This window comes from Entelurus aequoreus, linkage group LG07 (assembly GCF_033978785.1).
Source record: "Entelurus aequoreus isolate RoL-2023_Sb linkage group LG07, RoL_Eaeq_v1.1, whole genome shotgun sequence".
In the NCBI taxonomy this organism is placed as follows: domain Eukaryota; kingdom Metazoa; phylum Chordata; class Actinopteri; order Syngnathiformes; family Syngnathidae; genus Entelurus; species Entelurus aequoreus.
The window spans coordinates 56686888-56710510 of NC_084737.1; the positions used below are offsets into that span (position 1 = coordinate 56686888).

Genomic DNA, 23623 nt, shown 5'->3' on the forward strand with positions numbered 1-23623 from the left:
GGGATACCTCTTGAGAGATGGAGGAAGCTTAAGTCTGGCAGAGACCAGGTTGATCATCCGCTCCACTAAATCTGGGTGCCAACTTCTTGGATTCCACTACCAGTGTTTGGTCCCGCGATGACAACCACACCTTCTGCCCTGGTTGGTTGTTGGGGGCCGGCCTGCGATGACGGTTGGCTCACCTCTGATTGCATAGCGCCGTATGAGATAGAGCTGCCCAGGTACTGTATAATGCCAGACCCGATGGACTCGCTGCAGAAGAGCAGCCACTGACAACACAGAAGACTAAGCTTCGTGAGCGGGACACGCGGGAGGCTGGAAACCATGAACGACAGGGAATGGAGAATAGATGAACACACCAAAGTGTTGTGGGCGTACTCGACTCATGGGAGGTAGTGGGACCATGAAGTAGGGTGTTGGTGACACACGCATCGCAATGCAGCCTCCAAATCCTTGTTCGCCTTCTCAGTCTGGCCGTTAGAGTTAGGATGGTACCCAGATGAAAGACTTACAGTTGCTGCCAGAGATTTGCAAAAAGCCCTCCAAGTCGCTGAGAATAACTATGGACCTCTGTCGGACACCACATCCAGGGGAATGACAGGTGAACAACATGCTGTATCAGCAGTTTAGCAGTCTCTAAGGAGGAAGGAAGCTTGCAAAGTGGGATAAAGTGTGTACATTTTGAGAATCTGTCAATGATAGTAAGAACTGTTGTGATGCCCCTTGAGGCCGGTAGTCCAGTTACAAAGTCCATAGCTATGTGGAACCACGGACGAGATGTGATGGGAAGAGGTCTTAGTAGCCCAGCGGCTTCCTGATTGGAGGATTTGCTCCTGGCGCAAACAGTGCATGCAGCCACAAAACGCTTAGTGTCCTTTTGAAGAGAACACCACCAAAAACGCTGTGAAAGCAGGAATGCAGTACGCCGGGCTCCAGGATGACAAGCAATTTTGGAAGAGTGTGCCCATGTCAGCACTTCGTAGCGGAGATGGGAAGGGGCGAAAAGACAACCAGGGAGGCATCGGGAGGAGCGGGTGTGTCCTTATTTTCCTCCGCTACCCGCCTCTCCACCTTCCATTGGAGAGACCCAAGAATTAAGAAGAATAGTCTCTGAAGCAGATTCTTCCACCTGAGGGGCAAACATTCTCGATAGGGCATCTGGTTTCCCATTGAGTGAACCAAGAAGTGGAATCTTGTGAGGAAGAGAGCCCATCGTGCCTGGCGAGGATTCAGTCCTTGAGCGGAGCGGATGTAGGAGTGGTTTCTATGGTCTGTGTAGATGGCAAACGGGTGAGCCGCCCCTTCGAACCAGTGCCTCCACTCCTGCAGGCCGAGAACGACTGCCATGAGTTCCCGATTAATAATATCGTAATTGTGTTCTGCTGGCGAAAGGCGTCTCGAGAAGAATGCACATAGGTGCAATTTCTGGTCCACTTCAGAGTGCCGAGAGAGTACTGCTCCCACCCCTGTGTCCGAAGCATCCACCTCAACAAAAAAAGGGAGAGAACGATTAGCGTAAACAAGAACCGGAACTGAGGTAAAAATGTATTTAAGACACATAAGCGCCACCGCAGCAGGAGTCCAAACAAACAGAACCTTGGATGATCTCAGCTTGGTTAATGGCTCTGTGACTTTACTAAAGTCGCGGATGAACCGCCTATAAAAGTTGGCCACACCCAGAAACCTTTGAAAACGTTTCTTAGACGAAGGAGTGGGCCAATCCACCACCGCCTCAATCTTGGCGGGATCGGGTATGAGTTGGCCCCTCTCCACAATAAACCCCAAAATCGCATTTTAAATATTAAATAAATGCAATCAAAAGTCCGCTTACAATGGAGACTAGGGGAGCCGCTCAATTCTGCCTATAAAGCCCTTAAATAACACCCAAACACCTCAATTAGGGTTGTATATACATAATGTAAGTACATATGTAATTTATAATAACATTCATTTTTTCGTATATATGTATTTTATAATAAAATGGTTTATGTACGCATTTTGCTCATTTTAAGCATACGCAGCAAATTATTTTAAAAAACGCTTCAGAATGTTCACTTTTATTTTAAACACTGCAGACTTCATGAGAGCCAACGAAATAATAAAACATCACTTACAGTACAAGGGATTGTATTTATATATTTATGGTCTACAATAAACTTCCACGAGTGGTACCCACAAGTAACGGTATCTATTCCCAGGTACTGGAAATTGGTGTCGTATCGGTTCAAATGTGAAAGATACCTATCCCTACAAATGTAGATATTTAACATGTTATACTTTGATGCAACTGTCTACTTTGCTGAACTTAATGATTATCTACACAATATAGTACACACTATTATATTGAATTATGTACAATATCATTAAACTAAGACTATCGATTATTTTAGTAATGGATCCTGATGAGGGCGCACAAATACAACCACATCACCCCTATCCTAAAACTGCTTCACTGGCTCCCTATTTTACTCAGGGTTGAATATAAGTTCTCCCTACTTACTCACCAGTGTATTAGTGGACACGCCACCTTTTACCTACAGGAACTCCTCACCTCTCAGACCTTCACATGTTTCCTCAGTTCTACATTCACATACACTCTCTAAGCACAAAGGACCAAGTTCTCCTTCCGATTTTTCCGGGAGACTCCCGAATTTCAGTGCCCCTGCCGAAAATCTCCCGGGCCAACCATTCTCCCGAATTTCTCCCGATTTTCACCCAGACAACAATATTGAGGGCGTGCCGTGATGGCACTGCCTTTAGCGTCTTCTACAACCTGTCGTCGCGTCCGCTTTTTCACCATACAAACAGCGTGCTGGCTCAGTCACATGTTGTATGCGGCTTTTACAGTCACACGTAAGTGACTGCAAGACATACTTGATCAACAGCCATACAGGTCACACTGAGGGTGTCCGTGTAAACAACTTTAACACTGTTACAAATATGCGACACACTGTGAACCCACACCAAACAAGAATGACAAACACATTTCGGGAGAACATACGCACCGTAACACAACATAAACACAACAGAACAAATACCCAGAATCCCTTGCAGCCTTAACTCTTCCGGGCTACAATATACACCCCCGCTACCACCAAAACCCTGAAATTGCACTTTTACCATGTGTACATTAATAAAAATATTTTTAAAAACTCTCCGCTGTTAGTCGCCACACAGGCCATGGCACCAACACAGATTGACTCTCGTGTGCTGCATTTCAGTAGGCGTGCGGAATCTATGTCTGTGAATCTAAAGTTCAGGGCTTTCCATGCAGTCCAGACTTAATTTTTATTAGTAACACTTATTAAACGATTAATCGAATCAACAGAAAATAAATAGAAGGTTTTTTCTAATCGAGTTATAAGAATAATCGTTGCAGCCCTACTACAAACTATTGTATTGTGCTGGTTGTCATAACGTTCTGGCCAGTTAGTGTCTTTGTTAATCAATGTTTGTGTTTTACAACTTAATGGTAAATATATTTATTTGACATACACTGTACTGTGTCATGAACAATTGAAGGATACATTGTCTGAGACCATGCATTGCTTGTTTTGCAATGCATTTATCATACATTTTGCAAACTTTAATGGCAATGTATTTTATTTCTGCTGTCATCACTCTAGCTGGAGCATCAGCCCAAATATGAAGAGAACTTGTACATGTACCTGTACTTCGTCATCTTTATCATCTTTGGATCCTTTTTTACCCTCAACCTGTTCATTGGCGTGATTATTGACAACTTCAACCAGCAGAAAAAAAAGATAAGTACCCTTCTTCAGGCAATATAATCAAAGTTATGTTTAAAGACTGAATTTATGGATTTTACCGAAGGCATGGAGTTGTTTTCATGAGACAGATCAGAAAACCCAAGCTCACTGGCATACCATCTTAATTTTTGAAGCTGTGAGGAAAATAAGTATTTGAATCCTCAGCTGATTTTGTACTTAAAGATATTTGAACAGTCCAGACGTTTTATGGTTTGTTTATTATAAAAGAGAAAGACAGAATGTAAAATACATCCTTAAAATCATTATACAAATGTTATAAATGAACTTGTATTTGATTGAGGTAAATGAGTATTTGGTCCCCTACCAAGCAGCAAGCATTGGTCTACCACAGAGCAGTTATGTGTCGCTGAAACACACAAAAGAATCCTGTCCCTACAAGAAAGTACTCTTAATCTCAATTTATCATGCAAATGGATGGATGGATGGATAGAGAGGTACTTTATTCATCTCCAAGAGAAATGTATACAAGACACCTGGACACAACCACTCTCTTCCATTCAAACCACCATGGGTAAGTCCTAAGAGCTGTCAAAGAACGAAACACTGGAAAGGACTATAAGACCATCAACAAGAAGCTTGGTGAATAAGAGAGCACTATTTGTCTAATAATTAATGAATGTAATAAATACAAGGCAACAGTCAATCACTCTTGCTCTGGAGCTTCATGCAAGATTCCACGTGGTGGGCTAAGAAGCCCAGTCCAGAATTTCAAGGGAGGAACTGCTTAATTGTCAATGGAATTGGGAGGACAGTCAGCAATAAAAACATTAGTAACACACTTTTCTGTAATGGATTGACATCCTGCAGTGCTCAAGAAGACACATATACTGTCTGAAGTATGACAAGCAACACCTGAGTGAGTCATACAAGGCGACAAGGAGGATGTGTTGAGGTCTCACGACTACAAAATGGAGGTGTTTGGCATCAAGTGGACTGGACGTGTTTGTTTGTAGAACAATGTTAAATATGAATCCAACAACAGCATCACTACTGTCAAACATGGCGGTGCAAACATTCTATTTTGTAATGTTTCTCTCACCAAAATTCCTCCTGACATATTTGCAACCCTGCTGACCAGCTAACAGAAACTACAAGTATACTACTAAAATAACTACAAATACAGGTGCACCACTACAACTACTACAACTTCAAGAAACATATGATCTCTGTGCTTGCAAAGATGGCTTTCTACACCAAGTACTAAGGCCACGTCCACATGATAACGCATACTTAAACACATACCACATACTTATCTCTGCATTTAGGCCTCTTGTCCACACGCAAACGCGTACCATTGTCCTTAAAAAACGCACACTTCTGTAAACGTTTGCCCAGGTGAAGCGTTCCAAAACTCTCAGCGTATGCGTGTACACACCTCAAACGGAGACTTGTACTCCTCTGATGACGTCACGGTTGTGCGCTTTAAACAAACAATGAGAGGACTTACTGTAGGTTTGAACATAAAAATGCTGCTATTTTCACTCTACATTGATAAAAAATGCGACTCTCGCACCAGTGACAAGGACAGGTACCTGTTTTGAATACAATTGCTGTCGGACCTCTCCAGCTGTTAGGACGACTTTGACAAGCAAGACTTTTTGCTTTGTGTCATAAGAAAGGTACGACATGATCTCATCTTTTAATCCTTATTTAATGACAGATCATGAAGTTAACTTAACGTGTGTTGGTTCCGTTTGCGTAGATGGGGGCGGGCGCAACTGTGCGCAGGTGTAAATTGAGCCCCGAGCGTCTAAAAAAATATGTATCCTTCCTCCTTGTTAGTTTGTATCACCATATTTATGATTAAATGTGTTATAATTCCATGGAGCACAAACACACATCTGTATGCTTTAGGCACAAAAGCATTCAAGAGGTTTCTTTGGCTCCTTGTTAGTGAGTACTGATTTTAGAAATAAATGCACATGTATATGCACACATCTCTGTGTACAAACCCCGTTTCCATATGAGTTGGGAAATTGTGTTAGATGTAAATATAAACGGAATACAATGATTTGCAAATCCTTTTCAACCCATATTCAATTGAATGCACTACAAAGACAAGATATTTGATGTTCAAACTCATAAACTTTTTTTTTTTTTTGCAAATAATAATTAACTTAGAATTTCATGGCTGCAACACGTGCCAAAGTAGTTGGGAAAGGGCATGTTCACCACTGTGTTACATGGCCTTTCCTTTTAACAACACTCAGTAAACGTTTGGGAACTGAGGAGACACATTTTTTAAGCTTCTGAGGTGGAATTCTTTCCCATTCTTGCTTGATGTACAGCTTAAGTTGTTCAACAGTCCGGGGGTCTCCGTTGTGGTATTTTAGGCTTCATAATGCGCCACACATTTTCGATGGGAGACAGGTCTGGACTACAGGCAGGCCAGTCTAGTACCCGCACTCTTTTACTATGAAGCCACGTTGATGTAACACGTGGCTTGGCATTGTCTTGCTGAAATAAGCAGGGGCGTCCATGGTAACGTTGCTTGGATGGCAACATATGTTGCTCCAAAACCTGTATGTACCTTTCAGCATTAATGGTGCCTTCACAGATGTGTAAGTTACCCATGTCTTGGGCACTAATACACCCCCATACCATCACAGATGCTGGCTTTTCAACTTTGCGCCTATAACAATCCGGATGGTTCTTTTCCTCTTTGGTCCGGAGGACACGACGTCCACAGTTTCCAAAAACAATTTGAAATGTGGACTCGTCAGACCACAGAACACTTTTCCACTTTGTATCAGTCCATCTTAGATGAGCTCAGGCCCAGCGAAGCCGACGGCGTTTCTGGGTGTTGCTGATAAACGGTTTTAGCCTTGCATAGGAGAGTTTTAACTTGCACTTACAGATGTAGCGACCAACTGTAATTACTGACAGTGGGTTTCTGAAGTGTTCCTGAGCCCATGTGGTGATATCCTTTACACACTGATGTCGCTTGTTGATGCAGTACAGCCTGAGGGATGGAAGGTCACGGGCTTAGCTGCTTACGTGCAGTGATTTCTCCAGATTCTCTGAATCCTTTGATGATATTACGGAGATGATGAAATCCCTAAATTCATTGCAGTAGTTGGTTGAGCAAGGTTTTTCTTAAACGGTTCAACAATTTGCTCACGCATTTGTTGACAAAGTGGTGACCCTCACCCCATCCTTGTTTGTGAATGACTGAGCATTTCATTCAATCTACTTTTAATACCCAATCATGGCACCCACCTGTTCCCAATTTGCCTGTTCACCTGTGGGATGTTCCAAATAAGTGTTTGATGAGCATTCCTCAACTTTATCAGTATTTATTGCCACCTTTCCCAACTTCTTTGTCACGTGCTGCTGTCATCAAATTCTAAAGTTAATGATTATTTGCAAAAAAAATTTTTTTTATCAGTTTGAACATCAAATATGTTGTCTTTGTAGCATATTCAACTGAATATGGGTTGAAAATTATTTGAAAATCATTGTATTCCGTTTATATTTACATCTAACACAATTTCCCAACTCATATGGAAACGGGGTTTGTATATATGTAACACCAGCTAATTCAACGTGTTATATTGCAACAAGTGTTGGATTTCAGCAGCACAAGCACTTATAAGCGTTTTAGGCACTGTGTAAGTGTAAGTACAGGCTGGTTTTAAAGATAATGTACATCTAGTACATCAAAATAAACATAACACCAAGTCAGATTCTGCTGCTTTTCCAGGCTTTTGATTCGACAAAATGTGCATGACAGCAGGTACATGCGTTTGTTTGTAGACAGTTTTGAAACTACACTCGTGTGGATGGAGATCGTTTTAACCCCTGATATGCGTTTTTTGACACTATCTGTGTTTGTGTAGACATGGCCTAAATCACCCTTGTTTTGGAATCCAAAAATAACATCAATAAATCAAATACCATGTAATTACACAGTTTTACATTTCTTTATATGACAATACAATCAGAATACTTGCTTTCCCCACTGTAAATGTTTGCACTGCTGACAAAAGTCACAATTAAAGTTTTGCAAGATTGTTTGTGTCACAGTGCAACATTTTAACTGGCATTAAAAACATCCAAAGTCGTAGATGCATTAAATTAAAGTTATTGTTCGTGGTTATAACTATGTTTTTTGTATTTTATATACTTTGGAGGGCAAGATATCTTCATGACAGAGGAGCAGAAAAAATATTACAATGCTATGAAGAAGCTCGGGTCTAAGAAACCACAAAAACCTATTCCTCGGCCAACAGTAAGTCAGAGCTGCCCACAGATTTTGTTGATGCTGGATATTGATCCTGTCAGTTATAACCCATTGATGTTTTGTATTTTATTTTTCCAGAATGCTTTCCAAGGCTGCGTGTTCGACTGCATAACAAAGCAGGCTTTTGACATTGTTATAATGATCCTCATCTGCCTTAATATGGTGACCATGATGGTAGAGACGGACGACCAGACCCCAGAGATGGACACCATTCTCTACTGGATCAACCTGGTTTTCATTGTACTCTTCACAGGGGAGTGTATACTGAAGATGATCTCCCTGCGTCACTATTACTTCACAATAGGCTGGAATGTATTTGATTTTGTGGTGGTAATCCTGTCAATTGTAGGTAAGAATGTTATTATTATTATTATTATTTTTGTTCACTGTTGAGTTAAATTGTGTTCAATTGTGATAGATTGTGTTTTTTACTTTTGCAGGTATGTTTTTGTCTGAAGTCATCGAGAAATACTTTGTGTCCCCGACATTATTTCGAGTGATCCGTCTGGCCAGAATTGGACGTATTCTCCGCCTTATCAAAGGGGCCAAGGGCATTCGGACACTTCTCTTTGCATTGATGATGTCACTTCCTGCCCTATTCAACATTGGCCTTCTGCTCTTTTTGGTCATGTTCATCTATGCCATTTTTGGCATGTCAAACTTTGCCTATGTGAAGCACGAGTCCGGAATCGACGACATGTTCAACTTCGAGACCTTTGGAAACAGTATGATCTGTTTGTTCCAGATCACTACCTCAGCTGGGTGGGATGGTCTGCTGGCACCCATCCTGAACAAGAGGGAGCCTGACTGCAACAGCCAAATGGAGCATCCAGGGAACACTTACAAAGGCAACTGTGGCAACCCATCAGTGGCCATCTTGTTTTTTGTCAGCTACATCATCATCTGCTTTCTCATTGTGGTCAACATGTACATTGCCGTCATTCTAGAGAACTTCAGCGTGGCCACAGAAGAGAGCGCAGAGCCACTAAGTGAGGACGACTTTGAGATGTTTTACGAAGTGTGGGAGCGCTTTGACCCCGATGCCACACAGTTTATGGAGTACAGCAAGCTCTCTGACTTTGCCGATGCGCTGGATCCACCCCTGCGTATGCCCAAGCCTAACATGATTCAGCTCATCTCTATGGACTTGCCAATGGTCAGTGGTGAGCGCATACACTGCCTCGACATCCTCTTTGCCTTCACCAAACGAGTACTTGGTGAAGGCGGTGAGATGGATGTGTTACGCGGACAGATGGAGGAGCGCTTTATGGCCTCTAACCCCTCGAAGGTGTCGTATGAGCCCATCACCACGACGCTCCGTCGCAAGCAGGAGGACATGTCCGCCGTTATCATCCAGAAAGCATTCCGCCGCTACATGATTTGCATGACCATGAAGAAGGCTTCGGCCCTCTACAAAGAGCAGTTAAAAGAGGGCTTACGAGACCCCGATAAGGACGTAATGGTCATCAGCAAATACCATGAGAACTCCACCTCGGACAAAACAGACATGACTCCCTCTACTGCCTCCCCGCCGTCTTACAATAGTGTAACAAAGTCTGACAAAGACAAGTATGAGAAAAAGAACAAAGTTAAAGACTTGAAAGATATATAGATTTTCCGCCCAAATGTTTACATCTTCTAATGGAGGTAGTCATGTCTTTGAGTGCTTGTGGTTAGGAGTAGGTGGATTTCCTCAAGTCGAGGAGGGCAAGTACAGGTATGTGAGTTTACAGAGAATTTCCGACATCTCTGAAGGGACCGAACCATTCCTAAGACCCTAAAAAGACTCCTGCAAAATCTTGTAATTTCTCATTTGGTCAGTTGGTTGGTTGGTTTTACTAACTGAAATGCTTCACTGTACTGCTATTTTGTCTGTAGCCAGTGCTGCTGCTGCTGCTACAGTGGAACCCGTTTAACTCACATTAAGATAAGCGGTTATCGACATGACCAAACCGGAAACTAGCCATTGTTTGCACATTTCCTTTGACTTTGTCCAGAGATAAAAGGAGAATAGGAGATAAACGATTTTTCAACCTATACCAGTTTGTTCACATGGTTTTCTTCCATTTGTGCATATTTTATGTAGATTCTTGTGTTTTTGTATGTGATATTTTATACTCTTAGTCAGTTAGGATAGGCTCCAGCCTACCCGCGACCCTAGTGCGGTATAGAAAATGGTTGGATGGCTCTAACAGAGCCTACGAAGAGATGGCGATTTGTGCAGGGTGTACTCTGCCTTCAGCCCGAGGGCAGCTAGGATAGGCTTCAGGCTCCCCATGAACCCGAAAGGGACAAGTAGTTGAAAATGGATGGATGGATGGATGGATGGATCTAATAGAGCTATTGTAGTAATTCGGTTGTACAGTATGTCATACATGCGCAAATCTTTCTTCTGGTGGCTAACAATATAAGAAAAAATATAAATGGGTGCATTTTGTTCGTTACTGGGGTAGAATTCAGGTTAATACTGCATTGCTTTTACTTTGAAGCTTTGCACTTAACAGGAAGTCACTGTGTGTATGTTTCAATGCTGTGTAACTAGACAGTTGGTATGTTGCTGATGAAGTTCACAATACTGCCAACTGTCAACCTCAACAGACTGATTTTTCATAGAAATGACTGAAGTGGTGGACCAGGACATATAACAAGTTGGTTGACATGAATCGGGACCGACTTAAACGGGCTCCACTGTACTATAAATCCAGTGTCTTGAATTGAAAAATGTGTGGAATACTCTGAGTACACAGCTTGTATTCTTATTTTTGAAGAAGATGGTGGCACATCTTAGCGAGAATGTAGAGTCTTTTCTTTACTCATTGTCTCATTCAGAATGTTATAACTTGCCGACAAAGTTAATGCTGGAAATTATACGCTTCTCTTCTGCAGTGGTGAGTGCCAGAATACACTTAATCCAGTATAGGGGGTCCAAAGAGTCAGTGCCCACCACCATATTTAACCTAAGACTCACTCAGTGTCAGAACAGTTGACCCTACAGAAGATGGGGTTAATCTTGAGCCATATTTGATCGCATCCCTGTTACACCAAAAGCCGACTGGAGTGAAGTATAGAAGCCGATTTCCACACGCTGCCCTGAATTTTTACTTCCCACAGTGGGTACAGTACATTATTTTGTGTCTTGATATTCAAGATACGGGTGGTGAAAGTTGACAGTCCACTGTGCTGATGGAGCACTGCCCTGACTTTGTCAAATACCCCAGGCATTCTAAAGTAGAACCATGAATAGAGTTAGAGATACAAATCTACAGTACTGTTGCCTTTTGCATTGAATGGTACAAAAATCCATTTACTGAATGTACATTACAGGGCCCACCCACACACTCCATTAGTTGGCAACAGAAACTGTAAGGACTGTACTGTACAAAAGTAGGTTCTGGGATACATTCTTGGCTCGGACCTCTGTGTGGAGTTTCTTCCCATGCTAGCATGGCTTAACTCCTGTAACACTGCGTTCCTCCCACTCCCGCATTCCAAAAACATCCATTTTAGGCTAATTGGAAACTCAAAATTTTCCGTGGGTGTGAAAGTGAGTGTGAAGGCTTGTTTCTATATGTGTGTCCTGTCATGAACCAGTCCAGGGTGTATGTCGCCTCGCACAAAAAGCCAGCTGGGATAGACTCAAGCCCACTTCTGACCCTAAACAATATAAAAAATTAATGAACAGCATAATTTGTTGGTTTTTTTTACAGTACTTCGAGAAAAAGTGACCAAGGCCAATTATTCACAGTCGTAAAAGTATAGCAAAATAAAAATACTAGTGCTGTGTCTCAATTAGTATGCTTCTCGAATTTGCACTTACTCTTTTAAGTGCCTTCACAAGATGTTGCACTCAAAACTGTCAAAATGGTGGATGTGAAATGATAAACATAGCACTTCAAAAGAGTTTAAAAAATGTATACAAATAAAATTAAAATAGAAGAAAGTAATATATAATTCGTCATTTTCTAAGTATACAATAAATAAAAAGCTGGCAGATACGTTATGGGGCGAGGCAAGTGTTGATGATAAAGCTCCATCAAGTAGTTGCAATTCACCATGAAAGAGGAGAGAAGAGGATCTGAATAAATATTTGCAATTGCTTTTTCTAGGTAGTGTGCACTACACTGTCAACATTTGAGAATTCAGGAAGTAAGTACCCAATGTACAGAGTATTGAAGTATACAGATGGAATGGAAATATTCCATTTGAGACACAGCTTATCAGTCCAATACTGAAATGTGGCATGGCACTTCTAATGGGCAAATAATTATACTGGCCATTATTACAGGAAATATATGGTGCCTCAAATTGGCAAATAATTAAAAGAGTAATCCCATGTGCAGCTGGGATAGGCTCCAGCATGTTAACAAAATGGTGCTAAAAAACAAGCGACATTAGATTAATAGATCTGAATCCTAAACATAAACTTGGCTTAAAGTGGATTTTGGCCCTGCGAGAAAATAAACTTTAATAAAGTTATCTTCTTAAATATTTTCTGTCCCCTGCACAATAAATACACAACTTTTCCAAAGGAAGACAAATGTTTATTTCAAATAAGTGCTTTGTTGTAGTACATTGTAAATAAACATAACTATTTTTCTCGTACTTTCATGAAATGTAAAGGCACTGTTTGTTTTGTGTGTGTGTGTGAGAGGATGTTGGATGTATACATTTTTACCGTAGTAAAGTGATCCACCAGTCTTCAGGTTTAGTTTTCTGCATATAATAAAACAATGGTATGTAGATACAAACTACTTCACGCCTGGTCGCCGTCACTAATTGCTTGTATGGTGTTTTTGGTGAAGTGCATGCAGGAAGTGACGCAGCACACGTGGTCTTATTGTTTCAAAAACCAAATTAATAAAATTACATATTTTTCCTAAGTCTTCTCTTTTTCCAAGAACATGCTACATGTGATGATGTCAACTTGCTTTATCTTGTTTAATCAAGGGTGTGACGGGAAAAATGCACTCCAATTCCCCCCAAAAAAGCTATGTTTACAGCCCATTCTTTGTTTGAATCCATTTTTTTAACAAATTATGTGATTTAAACATTGAAGCTGACAACCTATATTTAAACTACCAAAAGTATTCAAATATTTGCGCTATTGAACGGTTTGTAAAATTACAGGTTCTGTTCTTTTCGGTGATAATGCTAAGCCTAGGGATTGTGTCACAGCAGTTCCATGAAGATGAGGATTTGATACAAAGCAAATAAGATGGAAGGAAAATTATGCAATCTGCAGAAAAGTGATATTTAATTAGACATGTTATTATTTCTAACCTTTGCTAGCTTAATTATTCCTACAGAGCACAAGTGTCAAACTCAAAGCCCAGGGGCCAGACGTGGCCCGCCACTTGATTTTGTATTTGGCCCTCGAAAGCTTGGAAATAATATGTATCAATAAAGTACTGTAGCTTTTCTTACTAAATGTATTCTTTCTTTCTATTTTGGGAGAAAAAATACATATATATGTAGTCAATGTAATCGCAAATGAAGTTAACTTAAATATTGTCTAATTATGCAAAAATATATTATCAAACATTCAAACCATTTTTTAAATATAAATATATACTAATAATAATGATTTCAAAGCAAGTTATCCATCAAATTGTGCAATGTAAAAGTAGCAATACAATTCATGGTAAAATTGTGAAATTTACAGCATTTTTCTCTAAATGAAAAAAAACAGTGCTTTTCTTTACTGTAATAAACTGTGGTGCCGTTTTTGCATTTAAAGTAATACACCGAAAAATCTACAGTTGTTGATTTGCTGTAAAAAAACAAAAAAACTGGCAGCTCAGGAGCCAAAATTTTACTGTAAAGTTGCAGGTTTTTTTCTTTACAGTAAAAAGAACTAATGCAAATGTTACTGTAAAATTATGACAACTGAGCTACCTTTTTTTTTGCCATAAAAAACACCAGTACTGTTTTTCCATTTACAGTAATGTACACTAAATTTCAAGGTGAAAATATTGCAAACTTACCATATTTTTTTTACATTTTAGTTTGAAAAAAAATCTACAAATAAAATGCATTCAAAAATTGTGTCATAAGAGTATTCACTGTTAGAACGGCCCTCAGTGTGGCCCTCAGTGAAAACGACTTTGACACCTGTGCTGTAGAGTGACCACCGCTCAAATATTTCACGGAACAAGCTAGTTTCTTTGTCAGCGTATAATTCAGTGGAATTGGGTGCCCAAACAAAGAGAAACACTATTTATTACAACAAATAACTGAGGTGGTGTCAGTGTGATTGACCATCAGCGAAATAAAACAGTGATTTATTACATACAATTGTTTGTGCAAAATAAAATTAATACTGAAAATATAGAAAAGTCCTCCTGTGTCTAACAAAGTCTTCCCTGACTTTATAAATGATATAACAACACTATGTATAAATAAATAATATAACTATATCAACAACAACAAATGTTTTTTTGGCAGGTTAATGTTTTAAAGCTGCCAAAAAGTACTGCAATGATACAAGGACAATTGCGCCAATACTGGGTGACAGGTATGGTTCCAGTGTACGCCACAATATGTATTTAAAAAACGAAACAATGCCGATCTCAATATGCCGGTATCGATCAGTTACTGATATTTCCCCTGTTATCGATACTGTCAATATTTTTGATTGATTTGCCTGTCAACAACAATATAGGGAGAAAAAAATGTGAAAGATGTAAACAAGCTGAGACCCAACCCCCAACCCCTTCCAGACAGAGTACACCTGCTTCCTCCCTTCCAGTTGCTTAGCAACCGAACATCACCTTCTTCCTCAAATTGTCAAAGCAAAATGTTGGAACAGGCACCACCTGCTGGTATGAAAGCAGATTGTTAACAATCATTTCATTCGTAAAGTAATGTGATTTATGTTTGTTGACAAAATCACACTCAAAATACACACTTGTGAAAATAAACTAGAAGAGAGCTAAAAATATCGACGTCATCACAATATCATTGAACCTATTTTGATAATATCCAAATCGAAAATAATTCATATTTGCCATTTTTTAAGTGGTATTGGCATGGACAGTACTCCTGTGATTACTTGGTACATGATCAATACCAAAATTGATAGTAATGCCCACTCTTAATAGCCTGGGAAAGTCACATGACCGTCCTATATTTCACTTTGGGACAAAAAAAATATCAAGCTGTATATGACAAATTTTAAATTGTCTGATTTATTTATATTTATATTTATATTTATTGGTCCCTGTGGGGAAATTCATTTTCACTGACCGTACATTAACCAATAAACATTACACATCACGGACAAAAAATAGCAAAAAGACATCATACAAGACCAACACATTTACAGGCTTGTCAGACAGGTCGGCCGTGCCTGCTGTTTAGGGCGGCTATAGCTGCAGGGATAAGGCTTTCCCCGAAATGTATAAGAATGATGTATGCAGCTTTTGGAGAATAAAATAAAATGTGTCTAAATAAAGATACTGAAGATATTGCTTGGATTTTACTGAACCATTAAGTTCAGCTCTGTTTCTCAACGGGTACCAGGCGCCATTTAGCCTTTTCTCCAAGAAAAAATGTCCAATGCTTGTGTTGTTTTCGGCTGTACGAATCGTTCAAATCACGAAAAGGACTTCTTCAGAGTTCAAAAAGGCGGATGAGTGAAAGATTTTACGAAACGAGACTAGAAAAGTAGCACACACTCCAGTCCAAGGGAGCGGAGTTGGAGAATGTACCAGTTTGCAATGATCACTTCGTTAAAGGTTTGCTTGATATACTTTTAACGTTTATTATTTCCCATTTAAAGGGGAACTGCACTTTTTTGGAATTTTGCCTATCGTTTACAATCGTTATGAAAAAACATGACGATAGATTCTAAATATTAAATACATGTAAATAAAAGTCTGCTTACAGTGGAGCCTATAAGAGGTCCTCTATTCCAGTGGTTCTCAAATGGCGGTACGCATACCCCTGGGGGTACTTGAAGGTATGCCAAGGGGTACGTGAGATTTTTTTTAATTATTCTAAAAATAGCAAGAATTCAAATATCATTCATAAATATAAATAAAAACCTATACTTTTTTCCAAATAGTTCAAGAAAGACCACTACAAATGAGCAATATTTTGCACTGTTATACAATTTAATAAATCAGAAACTGATGACATAGTGATGTATTTTACTTCTTTATCTCTTTTTTTCAACCAAAAATGCTTTGCTCTGATTAGGGGGTACTTGAATTAAAACAATTTTCACAGGGGGTACATCACTGAAAAAAGGTTGAGAACCACTGCTCTATTCCACTTATAAAAGCCAATAAATAAACATTCAAAAAGCTCCAACAATACTCCATTTACATTCCATGACCTGAATATTAACCAAGTATTAGTGATAATGTTATTACAAGCGCTAACGCAGACAAACTATTCACAGCGGCAACATGATCACTACCGTATGTCCTTATGTTAACATCATCGAGTGGTCTGCTGCTTCCTTGCTTCCCTGCTCCTTGAAAGTTTATTGTAGATCATAAATCATGCCTTTCACCTGGAAAGAAAATGTCTGAGGACGTACTCCGACAAGTTTGTACACTTTGACAGCCATTCAAGATCCGGAACTGGCGAGATCAACGCAAAAAGACGCTTGGTACCCCACCCCGTTTCTTCACGAGGAATATGAGACATTCTTCATCTAAATGGGAATATATGAACATCCCAACAGTCGGCATCCTCGTGACAGCAGACATTGTACAGTAAGTGATGTTTTATTATGTTTGTTGGGTCTCCTAAAGTCTGCAGTGAGTAATAATCAGTGATGAAGAAAATAATAAAAAACATGCTTAAAATGATCAAAATAATAGGCAAATATTAAATGTTATTATAAATGTGCCCGTTACATTACATATATATTTACATCATGTATATAACACTCTAATGCAGGTGTTTGGATGTTTTTAAAGGGCTTTAGAATAGAGCGGCTCCCATGGGCTCAATTGTAAGCAGACTTTTGATCACATTTATTTAATATTTAGAATTCATAAAAACATACCATCCATCGTCATGTCTTTCATAATGATTGTGAACGATTCCAAAAAAGTGCAGTTTTCCTTTAAGTAGTATCTTGATATTATTTGTATTTTTTAACCCTTGTATAATGTTCATATTTTTGTTATTCAGCCAGCGTTTATGGGTCTGATGAACCCGTTGCATTTTGTGGCTTTTAATGCCTCACAATCAAACACTTTTATGTTAAAATATTGTGGAAAGAAAATAGTGTGGAAATTGATGTTCTCTGTACCACACGCAACCACCCACCCACCCACGCCCACACACACCCACACACACACCAGGCCTAGACAGGAGGAGGACAGGGTGTAGGTACACTGAACATCAGAGAGTCAAATGTGCAAAAAAAATGAGAGCAGACAGTGTTGACAAACAATGTTGCAACCTTGTGTGGGAACCGCAGGTGCAGAAACACAAAAGAAGAATCCCTGTGGGGTGCAGAAACTGGCAGAGAAATTTTCCGTGCAACGTTCATATTGTCTCCTCTCTGAGCTGCCACCTTACCGTGGTAGAGGAGTTTGCGTGTCCCAATGATCCTAGGAGCTATGTTGTCCGGGGGCTTTATGCCCCCTGGTAGGGTCTCACAAGGCAAACTGGTCCTGGGTGAGGGATCAGACAAAGAGCAGCTCGAAGACCTCAATGAAAGATAAAAACAAGGAACCCAGATTTCCCTCGCCCGGACGCGGGTCACCGGGGCCCCCCTCTGGAGCCAGGCCCGGAGGTGGGGCACGATGGCGAGCGCCTGGTGGCCGGGCCTGTCCCCATGGGGCCCGGCCGGGCACAGCCCGAAGAGGCAACGTGGGTCCCCCCTCCAATGGGCTCACCACCCATAGCAGGGGTCATAGAGGTCGGGTGCGAAGTGAGCTGGGCGGCGGCCGAAGGCAGGGCACTTGGCGATCCGATCCTCGGCTATAGAATCTAGCTCTTGGGACGTGGAACGTCACCTCGCTGGGGGGGAAGGAGCCTGAGCTAGTGCGCAAGGTGGAGAAGTTCCGGCTAGACATAGTCGGACTCACTTCGACGCACAGCAAGGGCTCTGGAACCAGTTCTCTCGAGAGGGGCTGGACTCTCTTCCACTCTGGCGTTGCCGGCAGTGAGAGGCGACGGGCTGGGGTGGCAATTCTTGTTGCCCCCCGGCTCAGAGCCTGCATGTTGGAGTTCAACCCGGTGGACGAGAGGGTAGCTTCCCTCCGCCTTCGGGTGGGGGAACGGGTCCTGACTGTGGTTTGCGCTTACGCGCCAAACCGCAGCTCAGAGTACCCACCCTTTTTGGATTCGCTCGAGCGAGTACTTGAGAGTGCTCCCCCGGGTGATTCCCTCGTTCTACTGGGGGACTTCAACGCTCATGTTGGCAGCGACAGTGAAACCTGGAGAGGCGTGATTGGGAAGAATGGCCGCCCGGATCTGAACCCGAGCGGTGTTTTGTTATTGGACTTTTGTGCCCGTCACAGATTGTCCATAACGAACACCATGTTCAAACATAAGGGTGTCCACATGTGCACTTGGCACCAGGACACCCGAGGCCGCAGTTCCATGATCGACTTTGTAGTTGTGTCGTCGGATTTGCGGCCTCATGTTTTGGACACTCGGGTGAAGAGAGGGGTGGAGCTTTCTACCGATCACCATCTGGTGGTGAGTTGGCTGCGATGGTGGGGGAGGATGCCGGACAGACCTGGCAGGCCCAAACGCATTGTGAGGGTTTGCCGGGAACGTCTGGCAGAGTCTCCTGTCAGAGAGAGTTTCAATTCCCACCTCCGGAAGAACTTTGAACATGTCACGAGGGAGGTGCTGGACATTGAGTCCGAATGGACCATGTTCCGCGCCTCTATTGTCGAGGCGGCTGATTGGAGCTGTGGCCGCAAGGTAGTTGGTGCCTGTCGTGGCGGTAATCCTAGAACCCGTTGGTGGACACCGGCGGTGAGGGATGCCGTCAAGCTGAAGAAGGAGTCCTATCGGGTTCTTTTGGCTCATAGGACTCCTGAGGCAGCGGACAGGTACCGACAGGCCAAGCGGTGTGCGGCTTTAGCGGTCGCAGAGGCAAAAACTCGGACATGGGAGGAGTTCGGGGAAGCCATGGAAAACAACTTCTGGACGGCTTTGAAGCGATTCTGGACCACCATCCGCCGCCTCAGGAAGGGGAAGCAGTGCACTATCAACACCGTGTTTGGTGAGGATGGTGTTCTGCTGACCTCGACTGCGGATGTTGTGGATCGGTGGAGGGAATACTTTGAAGACCTCCTCAATCCCACCAACACATCTTCCTATGAGGAAGCAGTGCCTGGGGAATCTGTGGTGGGCTCTCCTATTTCTGGGGCTGAGGTTGCTGAGGTAGTTAAAAAGCTCCTCGGTGGCAAGGCCCCGGGTTGGATGAGATCCGCCCGGAGTTCCTTAAGGCTCTGGATGCTGTGGAGCTGTCTTGGTTGACAAGACTCTGCAGCATCGCGTGGGCATCGGGGGATGTACCTCTGGATTGGCAGACCGGGGTGGTGGTTCCTCTCTTTAAGAAGGGGAACCGGAGGGTGTGTTCTAACTATCGTGGGATCACACTCCTCAGCCTTCCCGGTAAGGTCTATTCGGGTGTGCTGGAGAGGAGGCTACGCCGGATAGTCGAACCTCGGATTCAGGAGGAACAGTGTGGTTTTCGTCCTGGTCGTGGAACTGTGGACCAGCTCTATACTCTCGGCAGGGTCCTTGAGGGTGCATGGGAGTTTGCCCAACCAGTCTACATGTGTTTTGTGGACTTGGAGAAGGCATTCGACCGTGTCCCTCGGGAAGTCCTGTGGGGAGTGCTCAGAGAGTATGGGGTATCGGACTTTCTGATTGTGGTGGTCCGCTCCCTGTATGATCAGTGCCAGAGTTTGGTCCGCATTGCCGGCAGTAAGTCGAACACGTTTCCAGTGAGGGTTGGACTCCGCCAAGGCTGCCCTTTGTCACCGATTCTGTTCATAACTTTTATGGACAGAATTTCTAGGCGCAGTCAAGGCGTTGAGGGGATCTGGTTTGGTGGCTGCAGGATTAGGTCTCTGCTTTTTGCAGATGATGTGGTCCTGATGGCTTCATCTGGCCAGGATCTTCAGCTCTCGCTGGATCGGTTCGCAGCTGAGTGTGAAGCGACTGGGATGAGAATCAGCACCTCCAAGTCCGAGTCCATGGTTCTCGCCCGGAAAAGGGTGGAGTGCCATCTCCGGGTTGCGGAGGAGACCCTGCCCCAAGTGGAGGAGTTCAAGTACCTTGGAGTCTTGTTCACGAGTGAGGGAAGAGTGGATCGTGAGATCGACAGGCGGATCGGTGCGGCGTCTTCAGTGATGCGGACGCTGTATCGATCTGTTGTGGTGAAGAAGGAGCTGAGCCGGAAGGCAAAGCTCTCAATTTACCGGTCGACCTACGTTCCCATCCTCACCTATGGTCATGAGCTTTGGGTTATGACCGAAAGGACAAGATCACGGATACAAGCGGCCGAAATGAGTTTCCTCCGCCGGGTGAGAGATAGGGTGAGAAGCTCTGCCATCCGGGGGGAGCTCAAAGTAAAGCCGCTGCTCCTCCACATCGAGAGGAGCCAGTTGAGGTGGTTCGGGCATCTGGTCAGGATGCCACCCGAACGCCTCCCTAGGGAGATGTTTAGGGCACGTCCAACCGGTAGGAGGCCACGGGGAAGACCCAGGACACATTGGGAAGACTATGTCTCCCGGCTGGCCTGGGAACCCCTCGGGATCCCCCGGGAAGAGCTGGACGAAGTGGCTGGGGAGAGGAAAGTCTGGGTTTCCCTGCTTAGGTTGCCGCCCCCGCGACCCGACCTTGGATAAGCGGAAGAAAATGGATGGATGGATGGATGGACGTTCATATTGTTGTTACTCAGCCAGCGTTTGTGGGTCGGATGGACCCGTTGCATTTTGTGGCTTTGAATGCCTCACAATCAAAGACTATTATGTTAAAATACTGAACAGATGTTTACCTTATCCCAATAAACATCTGTTCAATATGAACATTACACAAGGGTTAAACAAGTTGAAAAACGTATTCGGGTGTTACCATTTAGTGGTCAATTGTACGGAATATGTACTGTACTGTGCAATCTACTAATAAAAGTTTCAATCAATCAATCAATCAATCAATCAGCCATCTTGGCTTGGTTGACTACCACTGGTTTTCACTTCAGGGAAGAAGTCACGTGACATCCGCTACACCTCCCTGATACCGAAGTACATGTCAAACTACTTCCTTAACGTAAATGACCGCCATAACCACAACACCAGGGGAGCTCCACTAACCACGTTAAACCCAGATTCCGAACTAACAAAGGTCTTAACTCATTCTCTTTCTATGCCACATCAATGTGGAATGCGCTCCCAACAGATATAAAAGAAAGGGCCTCTCTATCCTCCTTCAAAACCGCAATAAAAGTACACCTCCAGGCAACTTCAACCCTAAACTAACACCCTCCCTGGATTGTTAATAATCAAATGTAAACAATCAAATGCAGTTACTTTTTCTTATGCCTTCTGATCTCTCTCTCTCTCTCTCTCTCTCTCTCTCTCTCTCTCTCTCTCTCTCTCTCTCTCTCTCTCTCTCTCTCTCTCTCTCTCTGTCCACTACTTGCTGTCCATATCCTACCAAGTCAGACCTACACTGTTCCAAAATCCATTTCTCTGTTCTCAATTGTTGATGACTGATGATAATCAACCAAACCTAACCCTCCCCCCCCCCCCCCCCCGCCCCCCCTCGATTGTAAATAATGTAAATAATTCAATGTGATTATCTTGTGTGATGACTGTATTATGATGATAGTATATATCTGATAGTATATATCTGTATCATGAATCAATTTAAGTGGACTCTGACTTAAACAAGTTGAAAACGTATTAGGGTGTTACCATTTAGTGGTCAATTGAGGTATTTAGGGCACGTCCGACCGGTAGGAGGCCACGGGGAAGACCCAGGAATATGTACTTCACTTTGCAACCTACTAATAAAAGTCTCAATCAATCAATCAAAAACAGAATACAAGCTATCTCATAACTGTAATGACGCCCCAACGCCTGTGGAGGGCAGTAGTGCACTACTACTGCCAGACCAGCGCCTGCTCTACCGGAACTGGAAAGCAAAGACCGCCTCCTCTCGACCACAACAACCTAATCCGGAAATCAGTTCATCTCGACCCGGTTCATGTCGACTTGGGCGAGGCCTGTTTCTATCTAAATGATGGCGGAAGATGAGTAAATTTGACGCGGAGTAGGCAAGGATAACTCGAGGTAGTGAATAGTGAGGCTTTAAAATGAATCCAGACACTCGTTCTTAACGATGCCAAAGCTGAATGGGTAGCTCGTATGTGAACTTGCTAGTCGCTTGCTTGTCACCGACGTCTTTGTCCTGTATTGCTGTTGGACTGCTGTTTAAGCAGTCAGTGAAATAAAACAGCGCCACAATATAGGTACGTTGTTGTTGTGTCATTTTCTAACGTGGCACACATATAGCGTCATCATCAATGGATGACATGGTGTTTTCAAAATAAAACAAATACGCCTCGCAAGTTATTATTGATGGCGTCCTCCAAAGTCGACATCACCAGCAATGAGAGCAATTGTTCCAAAGAGAACAATGGCAGCCGTCTTTCCGCTGAAGCAGCAGACCAGACTTACTTTTGTGTCGATGACCTGGTGAACGTCGCCACTGTGGGTGAGTTGCAGGAACATACCAGTGATTTGAGTTCATTATTCTCGGGTGTTCTTTATTTACATTGATATCCCACACACAATAAGTGTTCACACTAGGTCTGTAACGGGATTTGATTTCGGTTTTGTACAACGACATACCAATTACATTACCAGTGAGGGATAGGTTGATTGTCAACACTAAATTGGCCCTAGTGTGTGAATGTGAGTGTGGATGTTGTCTGTCTGTCTGTGTTGGCCCTGTGATGAGGTGGCGACTTGTCCAGGGTGTACCCAGCCTTCCGCCGGATTGTAGCTGAGATAGGCTCCAGCGACCCCAAAGGGAATAAGCGGTACAAAATGGATGGATGGATAACTACGTACCAATTGCTCACGAGATACATAACCAGTGAGGGATAGGTTGATTGGCAGCACTAAATTTGTCCTAGTGTGTGAATGTGAGTGTGAATGTTGTCTGTCTGTCTGTGTTGGCCCTGCGATGAGGTGGCGACTTGTCCAGGGTAGTGATGGGTTGATGAGGCGTCATGAAGCGTTTCGACACATTGCAAAACTGTGTTGATACTGTGTCGATATTGACATTTAAAATCCCTACAGGCAACCTATGGACCGACTCAACTGACACTGATTTCATGACCTAGTATACACAATATTATAAACCAAGTTATTGTATTTCATTTAGGATTATTTCATATCTTCATTTAAATAAAAATACATGTTTATCTTTTTTAGATACAGTCAATAAATAATGTGAACATGTATCATAACATGGAAATCTAATAGAACGTGTTGTGAATGAGGATGCTTGTGGACTGGGATTTTTTTTTTTAAATTTTACACATTTTTATTTGAAAAAAAAACAGTTTTTCCAACGTATTAAATTGTAC

The 23623-nt window shown here is 42.6% G+C and overlaps 2 protein-coding genes across 3 annotated transcripts in view; both read left to right on the forward strand.

Moving 5' to 3' along the window:
* Window positions 1–13006, forward strand: part of scn1lab (sodium channel, voltage-gated, type I like, alpha b) — a 123465-nt gene extending 110459 nt beyond the window's left edge. For both annotated transcript variants that reach the window (XM_062054040.1, XM_062054037.1), the window contains 4 exons: window positions 3627–3764; window positions 7918–8022; window positions 8113–8383; window positions 8475–13006. In XM_062054040.1, the coding sequence (XP_061910024.1) occupies window positions 3627–3764; window positions 7918–8022; window positions 8113–8383; window positions 8475–9646 (1686 nt within the window). In that variant the 3' untranslated portion in view covers window positions 9647–13006. The remainder of the gene's footprint in view (window positions 1–3626; window positions 3765–7917; window positions 8023–8112; window positions 8384–8474) is intronic.
* A 9171-nt stretch (window positions 13007–22177) lies between these two features.
* Window positions 22178–23623, forward strand: part of prkx (protein kinase X-linked) — a 29211-nt gene continuing 27765 nt past the window's right edge. Inside the window, exon 1 of the mRNA XM_062054041.1 lies at window positions 22178–22743. Within this exon, the coding sequence (XP_061910025.1) occupies window positions 22557–22743 (187 nt within the window). The 5' untranslated portion in view covers window positions 22178–22556. The remainder of the gene's footprint in view (window positions 22744–23623) is intronic.